Source organism: Athene noctua, chromosome 3, assembly GCF_965140245.1.
Source record: "Athene noctua chromosome 3, bAthNoc1.hap1.1, whole genome shotgun sequence".
In the NCBI taxonomy this organism is placed as follows: Eukaryota; Metazoa; Chordata; class Aves; order Strigiformes; family Strigidae; genus Athene; species Athene noctua.
The window spans coordinates 13,975,019-13,993,505 of NC_134039.1; the positions used below are offsets into that span (position 1 = coordinate 13,975,019).

An 18,487-nucleotide genomic window follows, 5' to 3' on the forward strand; every position below is an offset into this window, starting at 1 on the left:
TAGCAATCTTTACAGGTAGCATTTAGCTAATCCTCCTATCACTCCTTGGCGCAGAGAAAGTACAATTTAAAGAAAAGTGATAATTGAAAGTTGGAAAGGTTGAATGATTTTTCAGGTTGACACAGTATCAATGACAGATTCAGGTACTCAGATAGGAACTGTTGTCTCTTGGCTCCATGCTCCAACTAGAGGCTGCTGCTCCCCTTTTTTCTAGTCTGCAATTGCAATTATTAGAATGTGATGGTTTACTTCAAGATGAGTGTCTGAACTGCAGTCTTTAACTAGGGTCTTTGACTTTGAAATTAGTAATTTCAGTAGATTTAAGACAGCATTTGACACTGATTTACCTTGTGTCTTTTTAGGGAGCTTGGTGTCAAAACATAGAGTTGTACCGTTCTTCATGGGTGGGTATATCCCCATCCTTACTTTGGTGCCAGGAACAGAAAACAACATGATTTTTTGAGCACTACAGTGGCAGCCTTGATTTCTGCCTGCAGAGAGGACATTTTACAGTGCACTGCCAGGACAGACTGACTGTGCTTTGGTAGGATGATCTGGCTACTGGCTGTTGCAAGGAGCCGACAGTGATATCTGAACGAATTGCTTACCTGAGAAGCAGCTATTCAGACAAACTTTGTGCTGCTCTGATGAAAAGGACCACCTGTGGCCCACTCCATTTTGCACGTTGGGCAGTCTGCGTTTTCTGGGTTGTCCTCCTTCAACTTTGCCTTTGTGCAGCAACAAAATGGTTTTGAAAGGTAACTGGAGGGGACACAGGGGGAGAAGAAATTGCTTGTTAGGACTGTGATTTTGTTCTGTTTGAAAGATTCTCCTGCTTTGACATCACAGTCATGTTGTATCTCCCTTTGTAGGTTTCAGAATTCCCCATCTTTAATGTAACTCATTAGTCGTGCAGGCATGCAGCTAGCATAATAATTAGTATTACAGGAGGCAGAGTAATAAGATCTGCTCAAACTAATTAGATATAAAAATGAGGGATTTTCTCATATTAGGAAACAGCTGTGATAGTTAAACAAAAACCTGAAAGGCAGAACTGGGAGGTTTTTCTCTTGCTCTAAAGGATGAGGCAGGTTTATTGAAGAATGGCCTCTGGCACTGACCAGGAGCCTGCAGTGAAATACAGTGATCAGAGCTCTGCAAGGCAGACACTGGTAGTGGATGCGCAGTGGGAACAGCATAGCTGGCTGATATTATTGTTGCTATCATCATGATTATTTGTATTGCATGAGTGCCCAGAGGCCCCAGTTGAAAAAGGGTGCCATTGTACTAAACACTGCATAAACATTGTGAGAGACAGTTTTGCCATGAATAATTTATGCCTTATGGAGCCAAGAAATGTGAAAACCAAGAGAAGAATCAGTGGTTTGGGGGAGTGAGATGGCGTACTAAATGCTTGGTTGTGTTTCCTTGTGCCTCTTCCTAGTCTGAAGACAAGGCTTGTAACTTCAAGATGAAGTAAAACTCACTGGAAACTTTAGGCTCTGAAACGCATCTCTGTGATTTGGCTCCTGCTGCCATAACATGAGGAAATAAGATTTTTCTCAATTTAAGTGGGAAAGAGTAGGCCATATAAGAAAAATAAACACAATGATGGTTACACTGTGGACCAGGCTCAAGCTGCTAGTAGGCTGCCAGTGCGGCCCATAACTAATAAAGTTTGGATGTCTTTTAATGGTGGTTTTTCTGCTTTGATTTCCTTATGTATCTTGGAGGCTTTGCATTGTAGTCTCCCTTGAGACTGCTTTTGTAGCTTTGAAAAATTATACTGTTTGGATAAATTTGAATGCATTGTCAGATCATATCATAATATCAATTTTATTGACACAGCCCTGATTTCAGGGAGCAGGATGTGCTTGCGGGAGAGGGAGAAATGGAAATATATTTTTGAAAATAAATGTTTTCAATTTTTAGTTGTTCTGCAGCTTTTACAGGTGTTTCTAAAAATAAAAGGTTGAGAATTTTCAAGGGAAGCCTAGACCTCCATGTTTTCTCACCCCTGGTGTGTATTTCAGATTTTTAATTTTTTTTTTCTAGGCTGCCCCAAAAGATGAAAAACTGGATGTGACAAGTGTTCTTGTTTAACCTTCTTGTGCCTACCGGAGTTTCTTTTAGGGTTTAATACAGACCTTTGAGGGTGAAAGTTTAAATAGCCTTGTGTATGCCAATTCTGTTACATGCTCATTGTCTCATTTTCCTCACTTGCAAGAGCAGTCCAGTCTCCTTGGCATTAGTCAGTGCCCTTGAGCCATGAAAATGCCTGAAGCTATGGGACTTGCTGTGATAAAAGATATGCCATCAGCAAATGTTTACACTCGTTACTGTTCCCAGCAGCGAAACAAAGAGAAAGCTCTGTTCCTTCCTTTCTGTCCTTTCCTTTCCTTTTCTACTTCTTCACTTCCTTTCCTTTCAAGCTTCCCTCCCCTTTTTTTATCCCTCCATCTCATTTTCTATGTCACCATCTCTATCTTTTCTTCTATCTGTGCTTACTGTGAAAGTTTCACAGGCAACTTCTTGGAGTGTGGAACATGGATCAAAGCAAAGCCTGTGTCCTTTGCCCTGTGTGTAGATCCCATCTGGGGCAGATGCAGAAAGCACAAATGAGAAATGCGTGTGCCTGGTTTTCAAAAATTAACTAAATAAAATGGTATCTCTGTTCACAGTAAATCACGAATAATTTTCTGATAAATAGCTATTTACTTATCTCAGTCTGACATAGAAACTGCCTCAATGTGTGATTTTTTTGCTTCTCTGTGGATACAGGTAAATGTCAAACTCGTAATGGTTTATTAATACTTTTTGTTTTCAGCAGTCTCCTGCAGACATGTGAATGCAGAGAATAAACTCTGAATGTATCAGTCTGTGCCTGCACCTGTCTCGCTGGCATTAAGAGGGATCTTGTGTACAGCAGACAGAGGGCTGAAGAGCCAGCTGGGACTGGGTCCCTCTTGTGCTGAGCATAGAACATGACAAAGAACAGTAAGAAAGTTCATACCCTATAAAAGCAACAGTACAAAGGTACCAGAGGGAGGAGAGAAGCAGCAAACAGAAAAGGAAAGCGAGTTACTTCTTAAAATCACTTTCCGGTTAGCCAGACCCCTCTAGCAGTCTCCAATTGCAAAACAACCTTCAGTTGAGAAGTGTATCTATCCATTGCAGACTTCCAAATACAGTCTTAAGGCTCTACCATCTTAGATATATGTGACCCAGACAGAAATCAAGGGATTTGTTTCTACAGTCATGAAAATCACAAGATAGTACAATTCTGTTCCTAGAGAGGAGAGTGAAGCTCTTTAGGGTGAGATTTTTTTCACTAAGCAATAAAATCCTTGACTTTGTCTAAGTTAAGACTGCTCCTTCCACATGGGTTGGCATTTCCTACCCAAAATTCAGAAGTGCCCCACACCCCATGGACCACTGCCCTTCATCACCATATCAACCAGCTGCTTTGGAAAGTTTGCCCCAATGAGAGGTAGAGAGCCCTTTAGAAAACCTGCCTTCATCTCTGCTCAGTGGAACTGAGTGCTAGTTCATGGGAAAACTGTGTCCTGAACACCTGGTGTTGAAATTCTTCGCTCTAACCTTCCATCATCATGGCTTTTGCTATTTTGAATGAATTACATTGGTTTTGGGGACACTGCTTGACTTTCATGTATAGGAGTTCAGCAGTGCCATGAGTGAATTGTTACCTTCTTCTCAACAAATGAAGATAAATACCTGCAAATCTCGGCTTACAAAGCTTGGCTTCCATTAAAATGTAATTACCTCCCTTTTGTGCCTTATACATTAAGAGTGACTTCAAATGGTACGTGGCTCTGGTTCAACGTAATTTCTTTTGCTGCTTGCATAGTAAGAATGAGGCTCCAGAATAAAGATGACTATTTAAAGAGGGCTGCTGCCATTCCAAATTACATAAAGTTCTACTTAACAAATTGATTTGTTTACTCGGTAAGATCCTCACTGGAACTTTTGTTACCAGTCATCATTGGGTCCAGTGCTAATCTATGACCACACATTTTTTAATCCTGTGAATAATTCCTAGTCATACAACTATTCACGGGGCTTTCAGGTGATCAATGATTAAATAATCCAGTACGTGCGCATTGACACCGTTTGCTCTTGCAGGGATATTTGTACAACACAATGTGGGTGTTTTTTATCTTGCTGAAAGTGCTCTGGGTTCCAGGGGATAGCAGGATGGCTGTTCAGTGCTTGGTTGCTGCACCCTGCAGGCACTGCTAGGTATTCTGAACTTGCTCTTTGTGTGTGCCCTGGTCTGGGATCCTGGCCTCCATACAAGCAAGAGCGCCATCTGGCAGCCTCTCACTGTGGGATAAGAGGGATGGAGGAAAGTAAAACAGGCACGAAAATTGAGGACTGTTTTTTTGTCCTCATTAATACTCTGGATCATACATAGCTCACTCTTCCCATACTGCAAGGATGCACAGGGATGGTAAAGATAAGTATTTCCTTGACGAGAAGAAAGCCAGAGAGAAGTAGCTCCTGCTACAGCTTTCCTCAGTGTGGCTGTGTGCTGAGCCATGGCGGAGGTGGAAGGGTAGTTTGGCTGGGGCACTAACAAACGGCGCACTCAGAGCAGTAGGGAAGCAGCTACTCTCCCATCCATTCCCTCCACTGCACAGCCTGCTCGCCTCAAGTTTTGAGAAACAACAGCACCCACTCCGAACGCAGGGCTGACCCTGGTATTGGTAGGAGAAGTACCTTTGATAAGGCATTTAATATGTTTAAATTAATGTGTTTACCTGTAAATATCAAATGTATTTACATACCTTTCATAAAGTTTTATATTGAGATGTTCCAGTCTGTGGCCTGTAGCATAATCCTGTCACAGTTAGGCAGTTAGCCCATCTGAGTCCCTGAAATGGCCGGTCTGCTCTTCCGGAATTCTGGGTTATCATCCTGCTTTTTGTTTTGCTCCCTCCTCTCTGGATCTTGAACTCTACTATAGGTAGCTCATAAAGATACCTCCAACTGGTGTCTGGTTCAACACTGAAAAGACTGGTCCCCCTAGCTTTAAAGCAAATGCTGCAGTGAGTAGATTCAGATTAAAATTCTGTGTGGACTGGTGTTAACCTGAATTTCAACTGGTCAAGTTGTTTCATCATAGTGGTTCTCAATATTATTGGTAGTACTTGTCTGCAGCAAACACCTTTCCTGTAGCTAGTGCACAGCTGATGCACAAATTCACGGCTCTGTCTTTGCAAATATTGCATTAATCAGGTACGTGAGGTGAAGGAGGTTGCTGCTGACCCGAAGTGCTTGCAGATGGCAGCGTTCTGCTCAGGGTAATCCCTGTTCACTTGTCAGCTTTTCTTACTTCCTTTTGGCTCCACAGTGAGCATTGCCAAGATCAGGCTGCTTTGCAGTGCCAGTGACGTGTGGAAAGCAGCACAGGGGCTTCCCCATCATCAAGACTGTTTCAGTGGGCACTGCTTGATGAGTTACAGGAATTTCTGATGGGAGGCTTAGACCGCATTAAAAGGCCTGGTAGGAAGCTGCTGAGCAAAGGTCTGTGCTAAACTGAATTGAATTTTGATAATCTTCATATATGGAATAGGAATCTGAATGGTATTATTGAATCCAGGGAATCTTTCCTTCACTTAAATGGCAGATGGCTACAGCTGGTGCTGGGTAATGGAACTGCTGAGCTTTCAGGTAACTGGCATTGTACTCTCAACTGGTCAGGGCTTTTGAGCATGGTGTCAGTGCTGGTATGGGGTGACCTTTCAGTCAAGCCTGGTTACTCTGGGAAGGGGAGCATTGGCAAACCAAGTGATCGGGGTGACATGGGTCCCAGTGTGTCTGCGTAAACTGACCTGATAGCATGTCATCAAAGTTGAAATAGTAGTGTAGGGTGAACAGAGGTGAGGACAATAGAAGCCTGAATGACACAGAGGCAAAGAGTAGGTCTGAGCAATGAGAAAGCATGAACAAAGTACATCTTAAAGCAACTTTACACTTTGTTAGCATGGACATACTGTAGTCTGTAGCCTGACCATAGTCAAAGCAGGTGGAGGGTAGCTGTCAACAGACTTGTGCATGAGAGTATGAACTGCAACATTTTTATGGGTGAGTACCTGGTTATTGGTGACTGTGGTAGGATTTTTAACAAAGCATAAGGACTGGGAAATATTTGAGCAGTCTTTTTTTTTTTTCTTTTTTTATAATGCCACACTCTGGGTGTACATGTCATTTCATGGAGCAAATGTGCTTTGCATAAATACTGCTTACCTATCTGAAAGATTAAGCTGTGGTGGTGTACCTTTAATTGGAGAGGAATTACGTCCCACACATGAGGGTTTTACTCTGCTGAGGCATGAAGCAGAAACACTTGGTCTTTGCATGTAGATGGGTTTGGCAGTTTGGGTGATACGCACATTATCACAATGTAGACAACAGGGAGGAATTGAGCCATTGCTAACAGGAGCAGGTAGAGACTCAAAGGGGACAAGTGCAAATGAATAAACAGTGGGTTGTCCAGTACGTCAAGTCAAGTGAGGATGGGGACCTGATGTGATCACATGATTCCAGGCCAAAACCTTCTCCTGATGGTGACTTCACCTCTGCCATGAACTGCACACACTGCAGTAGAGTCCTGTTAGTGGTCTGCCCACATTCATATGTCTCATTTGTTTTTAGTAAATTTAGTTGAAGTCCGCAGAAGGTCTTTCTGCTTGTGCTGGGTCTAAACAGATTTTACAGATTCAAGTGCTGGTCTGATTGATAAAATGCTACTGTTTCTTTCAGAGAATCAGGTGTTGGGGGGTGAAGAGAGTGTGAGAGCGAGCGCAATCAATACAGAATATAGGAGGGTCAGTGATACAGAGGGAAAAATAGAGGAAGTGGAGGATGTGGGTAAAAGAGGATAGGAGGGGAGACAGAAAATTTGTAGGGGGAAGAAGCCTTTAGCTTTAGATATTAACTTAATGAAAAATGACTTTTTGGGAATGACAGATTGTAAAATAGCGCCAGATTCTGTGAATAGCTCCAGACTGCAGGCATGCCTACATGCACACAGACACTCATACAAAGGCATTGGGGAAAAAAAATAGTTCATTTTCACACACAAAAAAAGTTTACTTCTTTTTAAAAATTATTATCCCTTTAAATGTTAAGCAAAGTTTCTGAGGGAAAGAGATTTTAGAGCAGATTATGTGACTAAACATGAAATAGGTCTTTTATTTTGCTTTGTCTAAATTGGAAACAATTTTTGTCTTGTTGAAAAAGATGAAAAGTGTTGTTTTGAAACGAACAGGAAAAAAAAACAGGAAAAACAACCATCAGAGAAATGTGATAACCTAAGTTTGCCTTCTGCTAAAGGTACCCTGGCCCTGTCAATATCTGAAAGGTGTCAGTGTAATTTCCTTGGCTTTAATGCAAGTAAGCTGGTTTTACCAGAGCTGGTGATTGATTGCTTGACTGTCTGTGTTATGCAAACTGGTCAGAGAGAAAAGAGTCGTATTCATAAAGAAGAGTACTACTTCAAAGGCCAAGACTTCTCATTCACAGTGATATTTGTTATTTAACCTGATTTTTTTTGTTGTTGTTTGCTTGTTGGTTTTTTTTTTGGGGGGGGGGAGATTTTTTTTTCAGAAGGAAGAAGCAAAGGCAGGGTTCAAAGGAAGAAAGTGAAATATGGGTTAAGGCAAACATGCATCTACTTGCTTGCTTTTTTGATTCCAGGAAAGATGCTTCACAGAAACTCAGTTTCTGTCTCTGTAGTACCTGTTGTGCTGTGTTTTGTGCTGGTATCCATGAGGTTTTATTCACATTCCCAGTGAGAGCTATTTTATTTCCCCCATTACAAGGTGACATGTGATACAAGAGTACCTAATCCCCTTAATTCATATTCATTTTTTTATGCCCCTCTGTGAATTTCTTCTACGTGTAGAAATAGCACAGTGGAAGCTGTCGCAGATGATAGTATATTCTATAAAATTTCAGTTGTACCTTCACATTACTCCCTTATTTACCCCAAATCAGTCAGAGCAGCGATGCTCCCTAGTCTCCTCCCTGTCCTGTTGGTAGCAGCTGGCTGGACAGACCGTGCTCTAATGACTCCAGGCCAGACTTCAGTTGCCTCTCAAGTGTACCTAGGTGCTTGTCCCGGACAAAGGGGAAAGGGTTGGCAGTGGAGAAGCTGAAGAAACAAGTGAGCTTTCTCACCACACTCTGGAGTTGCTCTCATATTCAGAGAAAGCCAAAGACTAACAATGAAACAGAAAGGAAGCAAGAGAGGGGTATGTGTGTGGGTAGTGTGTGCAAAGCTTTCTTCCAGCTTTCCACTGAGCCATGACCTGGTTTCTCCAGGAGCTGCCTGCTGTTTTCTTATTTTGGAAGCAAGTTCCTGAGACAATGCTTTGCATGCCAAACAGGGTCAGCTGTACAGATAGGGAAGGGTTCTGAATGGGACACGCACCCCCCTTTCCATCTTCTCTATCACCTTGACCACTCCTTTTCTTTCTTCTTTTCTTTTTTCCCTTTCCTTGTTCAGAATGAGGAAACAAAATTAGTTCTTACGTGTTTAGAGAAGACAAGGGGAACTTTCAGGGGTACTGGATGAAATTATATTTATTGCAGTGACTGCTAGATGCTAATCATGGTTGTTGTTATCTTGACAGAATCCAAGAAGAAGAAAAAGGAAGGCAAGAAACAAGAGAAGATGCTGGATTAATGGAGCCAACTTGGGCAATGTGAGAAAGGGACATCAGCAAACATGATCAGTTAACAGTTTCATTTATACCTAGGCATTTTATCCTAAAATTATTTATAGCTTAATGGTACCATAGAAGGAAACAAAGACAGAAAAAAAAAATCCTTTTTTTATTACTTTAGTCTTTTTAATGTATAACCCTAACACCAATTTTTAGAGGCCTGTCATAAAGGACTCCAAACTCATTTAGAAAATTATGTCTATTGTATATTGAACAGTGTAGAACTTTTAAAAATAGTTTTTTCTCAAGTCTTGCCATAGGTCTCAATCTGTTAATTACTCCATGCAAGCAGAACCTGAACCTGTGTGGAGCTCCGCTGAAGCCAGTGGTGCCCTCTGTGAACATAGGATTCTGGCTGGATGCAATTATAATTAATATTGGGACCTTATATCTGAAAAAAACCCAGACTTGTTTCTTAAGTTCTTATTAGATTTGGATAACTATGAAATTATTTGTTTAAGGAAAGGATGGGGGCATTTTGTTGAGTATTTATGGGCATAGAATTTTTTTGGGTGTGTGGTGACTGTTCATTTCAAAATGCTACTATCTCCAGGTAAAAAAACAGAAACAGTAGCATTCCTATCCTTGGCCATATTTTGCATGTTGTCAGTAAAAATTTTGAAATCTTTCAACAGCTGTATATAGAAGAGTCCTAATTTTTCACGATTTTTTAGAAATGATTTTTCCAAATGAAACAATAGCAAAACTTTCCATTTTTTAGCATATCAGTGCTGGTGGTTAGTAGTGTTCTCTGTTTTACCTATAAAAGCTGAAAAATGCTTTCTTTTATTTGTTTATTTTGCCAGAAGGGAGAATATAATTTTCACAAAAGTCTAGTTCAAATTGTTGTGATTCTGCCTGACCCAACTCCCTTTTGCATCAGTGGGAATCTTCCTGTTGATTTTTATAGCTAGTTGAAAAACAGTATGTCTGTTGGGAAGTAACAGAAGAAATCTGGAAACTGACTGACATAGTTCATATTTTTGACTAAAAAAGGGACAATTTGTGGGACGTAAATCCAATAGGGTTGAAACTAATTTTTGTTTCTCTGATAATAAAGCAGAAAGGAAATATAAAACCCCAGTACCTTTTGCTTTCTTCCACTTTATATAAGCAAAAAGACCTTGGAAAAATTCAGTCAAAATAAAAATATTTCTGTGATTATTTTTTTTTAAATGGTCTGCAGGGAAAAAGAAAAATTGTAACCAGCTGGTTTTCATTTTGTTCAATTTTACCTATTTTGAATCATAAGTCCTGAGAAAAGTCACAAAGTAGAAAAAAGATCTGACAAAGGGCTGGTCCTCAGGTAAAGGTTGTTTAATGAACTAAACAACCAGCAGACCAGACTTTTTAGAGGAGATTTCAGTGCCCAAATCAATTTCAAAATCATTGCTTTTAAATTCTAAATCTTAAAATTCAACAGCAACAAATAAGCTTTGCCATTTGTGTAGGCTGCAGGCTTGCTTGCTGTTCAAGAGGTATAGTCTCCCTTGTACTGCTGTGGATATCCACTGACTTCAGCGAAGCTGCGGCAGGGTGTGTTCAGCTGAGTAAATCACATTTCTCTCTTGGGATTAGCTTGTAGACAAGCAGAGAGTCTTTTTCCAGACTAACATCACTCCCCTTTTCTATGCAAAAGATGTATAACAATTTCAGAGCTTGCCCTCTTTCTTCTCACATGGAGGGTATGACTGATCTGAACTTACAGTGAGGCAAGTCCTTCTGTAGACGTTCCCAAACCTTTTTGAAGCCAGCTAGCCAAGGCTGCACATAGCTCAAGGTAAATTAGCCACATAATTATTTCCCAGACTCCTTGGGTGTGTTTTGCAGTCTGTGTTGGTGTCCTTATTCTGACTATGCTGTTAGACATACCTGAGCCAGTGGTATAGTTAAAAATGTCCCCAACATGTGGTGGATGTGCAATGACCAAATCCAAAATCATAACGGCTCATATTTGGGTGGTTCTGGGTGCTATTTGGTTTCTTCATGGTCTAATCAGGTCTACCTGTGCTTGTGCCTCAGACTTAAACTAGTGGGTTGGTAGGTCTGATTGAAAGCAAAGGGAGAAAGAAGTTTTTTCACTCACCAAAGGTTTATCTGTCTAAATGCTGCATCAGTTCACTTAAAGTGGTTCAGCTTTGAGTGCAAACACTGTTGCACCATTGTCTTACACTGGTTAATCTAGTCCATGTTTCGTAGGGAGCTGGCAGGAGTTGGAATGAGGCTGAGACCAACAGTTTGACTATCCTTTAGCAAACCTTAGATGTGACTTCTGATTTCCACCTCTGTAAGTAAGAAGAAAATAAATTCCCCTGTGTTTTCTCTGACACCTTATGGCCCTCATGATTTATTGCCCACCTAGCTTGTTAATGGAACATTCCTAACAGTTTTTGAAGGAGGCCAGTCAAGTTCCTATGGCAGTGTAGGGCCTCCATGGAGAGAGTTTACAAAAAACAAAGGAAAAAACAAAACCCCACCATGTTAAGACCAGAAGAAAACGCAGCAGTCCTTGTAGTAGTAAAGGGTGTGAAATAGGAGTTCCTCTGTACTACTCAGCCTCATATGTTTGGCTCTATATTGGCATTTTATTGTTGAACGTAATTGGACTTGTATCTGTCGTAGTTTATAAACAATGAAGAAAAATTCCAAGAAGCTAGCAGAAAACATTCTGTGGAAACTCTGGCTGTGAAGGACATGATAAAAGTAATTCATGGCAGAACACAGAGGAAGATTGAATAGGTCAGTCAGGTCAGCTCTGAAAGTAGGTACCTGGTACCTAGTAGGAGCAGTTGCTTCACTAGTGACATTATCATGAAAGCAAGAGGCAAGTATCTGAACAAAACCTTTTCCCACTTTATCTTGCTCAGTTTCCACTTGAGTCATTTTGAAATTTCTTCTTAATTGCTCTCTGATCTTCTACCCTCCCTTCTTTGGGAGGGCAAGCTTGTCTGACAGTGCCGTGGGGGCGGCTACTTCAGATGAAATACATGTTTTACCCTCTTGGTGCTATCCTGTTACAGTTGAAAATGACTTAGTGTAGATGTGTTGCTTAGCTAGTTTAACTGACTGAAACTTGTTTCATGAATGTCCTTCTCAAGAAGTGGCTTCCATCTTCATTTGCTACAGCTATAATATGGTGTAATATGATAGAAACCCCCCAAATGACAGCCTTTTTCTGAGCAAAAGGGAGGGGTGAGTTGCTGAACATCAGCTAAGATCTGAATCTGCATCCAGACTCTGGATTCTAGCAAGTTTAAACTTAGGGGAATTTGGGTACAGCTCACTTCCCTTCCTCTAAGTAGACTGAGCCATGCTTCTAAGCAATTAGGTTTCTCTATACCTTGATTCAAAACAATATTTGAGGATTGGGGCATTCTCTGACTTTGACATGTTTCCTGACAGAAGTGCCCATATTGAAAGAGAATCATTGCTTGTCAGCCTGGCATATTTAACAGATTATTAAGCACAGCAGAGCTATAGGGCAAGGCTCCAGAAAGGGAAACATTTATTGTACATGCAGGTAGATACTAAGTTGTAACTTACTACTTCTTATGTTCTAATTGCATAATGACTTTCTGGACTGTACTGTTTTTCAAAGGAGAAAAATTAGAAGAAATGGAAGAATAATGATTATAAAACGTTATCAACAGTGTTGGAGACTTTGTCAAGAAGAAACAAAGTCAGGAGTATTTTATACAAACTTCTTTTGCATCCTCCTGGAGTAGGGAAGGTAGGATTATTGATTGGCACATTTGGTTTTGTCCTGTGCTTGATTTATGCCTTAATAAAAACTAACCACATGTAGAATGTTACAGAGAAGGAAAGTCCCACTCCAACCTCAAAAGAACATGTCCAATGGGAGGCAATATTAAAAGGAGACGATATGACTGTCTTTTCTGGTTTAGGAGTCCAAGTTATGGTGATGTTGATAGGAGAAAACATAACATTTCTTTAGCTTTAGTGTATATCCTTCAACTCTTGACATGTGGCAATGTACAATTCAAATAAAACATGGGACCATTAGGATGAAATAAGGGGAACTGAATACTTAGGGAGACTGTTTATGGAAACAGACCTATAAAACTCCTGCTAGCAGGGAGCATCTGAACATAAACATTGTGTAGCATTCCCATTTATTTAGTGGAATCCCTTAACATATGATGAGTTTTATCTGAGTTTCCTTAGTCTAATGTCAATGATGAGGGTGGGACAAAAGCCAGCCTGACTTCCCTTCAGTCTAGGAGCGACACCTACATTAACAATATAAACCTGCCACTTTTCTAAAGCAAAATACGGGTAAGGTACACCATTTTGACATGACAAAGTAGTCTTTCACATCTCCCAAATTCATATAGGATGAAGAAGCAGCATGTCAGTGGTAGTAGGTATCCCATATTCAATCTTTTCAAATTCTCTATGACAGCATCTTCTGTGAACTTCTGACTGTGTTCTCTCCTTTTTTGGGACAGATTATACCTGTTGTCTGTCTTCCCACACTCATCCCTAATTTTGATAGCATTTGTAGAGTTTCTGTCAATTTTGCTAAGGCACTCTAGCTGTCAGCCAAACTTCTGTGGATATTGTTGATGCTTCCTCATGCTTAAGGATGTATTCTCCATTTCTTGCTGGATTGTTCCAAAACAGCCCCAGCAAGCCCCTACAGTGGATACCTCTCATTCTGTATTTTTAAGATTAAAAGACATGGTAGCAATTTGTTAATCAGATTACAATGAACAAGGAGATATGAGAACAAGCAAAGAGATTCCCTAGATGCATTGGCAGGGTGGCTTCCTGGTAAAACCTTTGTCATAGCTCAATCTGCGTGAGGCTTTCTAGGAGACAGGAATGCATGACATTTGATGGAAAATTAGAGATGATGAAAGAGTGTTTGTCCTCAAACAGAAAAATAGTTTAGCTAGGTAAACAGTGGCAAGAAGCTGCATCCTTTCCCCCTGTGTCCTCTTTGACCATCAAATTAAAGGGAAGAGATGTGGTGCATAGAGCTTCGGGAATATTGGAAGACTTGCCTGAGCAAACTAGAGCACGGAGAGAACCTCTTTCACCCCATGGGCGTTTGCATTTCAAGAAGGCCTAGTTAGTCTTGTTCATAGCGGCAGAACACTTTGTGCACTTTTGGATCAAAACTAAATGATCCTGAAGTCTACTCGTTATCCGAATGTTCCTTTTCTGCTACTCTTCAAAATTGACAGTCTGCCTTGTAGCCTGATCACTCTGACCTGAGCAGAAATGAGATATTTCAAGGAAAACATAAGAATTCAGATATATTCAACTATTGTTATCTCATTTTGCCCTTTCTGCAGTTTGTTGGTTAAATGTGGGGTGTTTTGGGGTCCCAGATGGCTGAAAACTCAGTAGGTATCTCCTAGCCTTTAAATAGCTTGGCTTTGAGTGAGTTGCCTATGAAAAAACTATACCTATAGTTCTTATTCCTTTCTTAGAAAAACCCACGGTAACAAACAAAACCCACAACAAAACTGAACATGTGTCCAATGTATGTATTTACTGATGAGATAAAACAGAGTCTCCCAAGTTTTCTGATTTCGGAAGGTCACTCAGTGTTAAAGACTGCACAAAAGCTTTAGCCCTGAATTCTGTCATGTAAAGCTAGGAAAATGGATAGCCTCTGCAGGGCTGTCTTACCCATAGACAATTTAATTCAATTAATTACAGTGTTTAAATTCCCTCACTCTAATCTACCTGGCAAGAAGATATTATTTAACTTTTCTCATTAGGTTATTCATTACACTTCCCATATTATAATTATGTAGGTCATCTAGATTTTTACAGCTCAAGGAAAAGACTCTGATAATCAAGTGTGTTGTGGTTGCTGAGGGGACCTGAAGCAGAGGCAGGCCAGTACTGCTGCAGCTTGGAGCTAGAAACCACCTAATGAGGATGTCAGCATCAGACACAGCAGCTCTCTAAATACACATGCGTACATACTGCATATATATATCCATACACAGGGAAGCAAAACTCTACAAAAAAAGTGCATTGATAACTCAAAATGTGTTTCACAACTAGTGCTGCCATATTTTCAAGCTGAAGTAGGAGAGAAAGCTTTTTGTCCTGTGTTGTTATTTACAAAAGTGGTATATAGGGTGAAGGGCTAGGTTTCTTCACACTCAACAGCATAACAATTTAAGGATAGCTGTGTCCAAGAAAAATGCAAAACACATGCCAGTGACATGGCCAATAGGACTTGGTATCAGAGTGATGCTCTCTCCTGTTGCACCAAGTACATGGAAGGTCTTTGTTCAAAGCTTCAAAGTGGACAGACTGCTTCAGTTGGGTGTGAACATAGAAACCAAGGCAGAAAAAGGCTTTTTCTCTGCCAATAAAAAGTGAGGGAAATGGGAAAAAAAGATGGAAAAAACAAAGTAAAAGAGAAATTATCTTAATGCTTGTAGTTTGGGTGTTAAACAGAAAGAAGGACTGAAAGTCAAAATAAGAAATTAAAGCCTGAATATCATGTTCAATGGATTTCTAATTCTGTATATATCTATTAAACCAGTGCTATATGATATCTTCTCATGGGTTACTCTTTTTCCTGTTCTTTTTCCTTTTTTTTTTTTTTCAGTTTGTATATTGATTTTGTAAGCTAGCAGTGTGTTACTCTTGATTTTTTTAAACTTGTATGAAAGCCATATATCCATATTGTAGAATGAAAGCATTAATCCTGTAACATCCCTTAATGTTTCCATTAGCTCTGTGGGATTGTGGGAGACTCTAGCGAATGTATATGTTTACCAATTGTATCAACATAATTTACTTGCTCTTAGTGGCGATAAAGAATTAAATAAACTAATACACAGAAGTGTGGTGTTTTCATTTCATTGTGGAAACTGTAGGGAACTTCCAAAGTTTTTTTAATTAATTCCAAGTATTCTTACTGATCTTTCTTTATTGTACTAATTTCCCATCACCTATAGGTGTTGCTTGTCACAGAAACACTTTTCTTTGTAAATTCTGTAGAAAGAATTCTACCAGAAAATTATTCTAGCAGAAAACAGCTCTTTGATTTGTGCATACTGAAGTCGGTCTGCCCCAATTCCTGACACTTATCAGTTCTGTAAAGTAGCTTGTTTCAGTATACAGTTATTTCAACCTGTATAATATTGACACAATGGTGGGTTACAGATGAGGAGTTCGATTTTTTTTTTTTAAATTATCAGCTAAGCAGTGGGAAAACCTTATTCCCAGGCCTGTCATGCTCAGCTATTTTACTTTAACAGTGACTTTATTGGGTGTGTGTTCAGTGAGAAAGGATTAAGCCTCAAAAGTAGAGCAAAGAATTATTACATTAATGATCTAAATAGAATTATGCAGCAATTCAGGTAATGCTCATTATATGTTAATGTCTTGTCCTTTCTTTTTGTTCATTCATTATCCTTTTTTCCTAAATCTACTTTATTTTCCAAATACTTTTCCTGGTTTTGTTTCTGTGCCCAACTATTAGTTAAAATGTTAGAATAATTAAGTACTCCATACAAGTCATTCCATCACTCACTGCCAAAAGAAAGAAATGCTTCATACAGTTTACAGGACTAGGAGATTTATACAGTCTTCTGAAATTGTTTGGAATAAAGTGAAGTATTATAAGTTATGAAAACTGACAGTGAATTCTTCAAACGACTAATGGACTCAGCAACCTAAATCCTATCCTTGGAAAGGAGACCAAGTATTCACTATTATTTAATTACAAAAGAAAACATTTAGTTATTCTTTAAAATGCTACTTAGCAGTGAGTTACATTTTTAGGTTACTGAGTAATGAGAGAGTTTTAAGATGCTCTTGTTCTTCCATGGGAGATACCTGATCTTGTCAATAAGCCTGAGCTGCTTGTGGATTGTTTCAAGTCATGCTTAGTTTCCCAGAGCTCCATCACATAGGGCACACAGGTCTCTGATTTCTTCTGTTCTTCCCACCTCTGTCCCCAAATGCTGACTAATATAAACAGGTCTGGCAAAGAGCTTTTAGATCAGCTCTTTTCTAGTGGGTTAACTTCATGGAATAGGGTCTTAGAAGACCACCCCTGTCTTCACATACCCTCTTTTTGTTATATATGGAGTACCTGAATGGAGAGGACTTCGTGCAGAAGAGACCCAAGTTCTGCTACCAATCTGTCCTCCAAATTTCTGGGAGTGGTGGTTCATTAAGTGGGTCTATGGATGCAGAGAGGACCGCCAGTGGTGAGTGGGATGAGATGTCCATGCAAAAGTAGCCATTAACAGTGTGAAGGCCACTTTGAAAACTGTAAGACCCCAGAGCTCAACCTATGCACTACTACAGCTGAAGTTAAAAACCTGTTCATACTTCACCATCCCTCTGGCCTTGCACAGGGTAGAATTGTAGTTAAAGACTCAATGCATGATTGTCACTCATTCACACACAGAGACACACTTGTTTCATCCATGTAGATGACAGAGGAACACTTGATTTTCCTGAGAACAGAGAATTTGCACAATCAACTGTTCATGTTCAAGAAAAAACATTCCTACAAAGTAATAATACAACTCTTTGTCCGCTGTCATCTTTTACAGTGATGTGGGAAGTCACCTACACAGACATCATCTCTTGGTTTATCTTAGTTAGCCTATATTAATTGTATCTAGAGAAACGCAAACAAAAGGAAAAAACCCTGTAATCTTACAGTAAACCACAAGTCTGTTATAAAATCTTCACCATTTTCTGAGAGTCTTTCTTAAGAAAGACCATTACGCTTGACATGTGGTCAAATGAGATTTGACATCAAACAAATAAACGAGACATACACACAAATGTGTGTACACACGCATGCATGCACACACATGCACAGAGTGTCATTTACAGAGAAATATCTCCATCCCTTCCAGGTACCTTGAGTTATAGAAGGCTTCACTGTCACACAATCACATTGAAACTATTGTCTCCATTGGCAAAGAATATATTTTATTTTTATTTATTCAGTCTCTGCTTGCTTAGTTACACTATAGTCCTTTTAATTTGCTGTTTTCCCCCATTTTTACTCCAGGAGCAAAATATGAGAGCTTGGATCTGAAAAGGTCAGTAACTACTTCTTGTCCTGTTCAGCAAATAAAACCTTTCAAGACCAGAACACACACACACACAAAGATAAATGTTTTCTGTTAATTGATAGCTATTTAGCAGTTGCTAAGTGTCTTTTACTGGAGGTTCTGGAGGCAGAGTAAAAGAAAAATGTAGTATGCTAGGGATGGAGGAAAGGAAAAAAGCTTTCCATAACAATTACAATTAACGTGCATACTATTACATATTGCAGTACGGGCTGTTGTTTTGTTTTGGTTTGTGTTTTACTATGATATACAGCTTCAAAAACCTACTGTTGATAATAAAAGAGTTCTGCACCCAAGGGTTGTTTTTTTTTTTTCTGTCTGAAAAACTTCAGCTTTTTTATTACATTAACTCTTGTATTTCTGTTATTCTTTACATAGCACTACAGATGCTCAAGGGACCTAGATGCTCAGCCTCGGTCAAGTGTAGTTGGTATCGCTCCAGGGTGCACAGTGGGCCTCAGCCTGATGAAGTGGCTTCCTGGGATGTGCTTGATGCAAAGGGAATCTCCAGCTGCAGGAATGGAATAATTTCCATTTTCTCCTCGAAGTATTTATGGTGGAAGTAGTGGCCAAAGAGGTATAACACAGAGCACTATTACCCCTATTAGCCATTCTCCTTCTCTTTCTCTCTTTCTTCCT

At 39.8% G+C, this 18,487-nt stretch overlaps 1 protein-coding gene across 2 annotated transcripts in view; it reads left to right on the top strand.

The window, feature by feature from the left end:
* Positions 1 to 15,591, top strand: part of PTN (pleiotrophin) — an 82,107-nt gene extending 66,516 nt beyond the window's left edge. The window contains exons 5-6 of one of the 2 annotated variants that reach the window (XM_074902032.1): positions 8,661 to 8,732; positions 10,953 to 15,591. In XM_074902032.1, the coding sequence (XP_074758133.1) occupies positions 8,661 to 8,713 (53 nt within the window). In that variant the 3' untranslated portion in view covers positions 8,714 to 8,732; positions 10,953 to 15,591. Of the gene's footprint in view, positions 1 to 8,660 lie in introns of both variants that reach the window. The other variant, XM_074902031.1, reaches the window with a different exon arrangement.
* Positions 15,592 to 18,487: the final 2,896 nt, after the last annotated feature.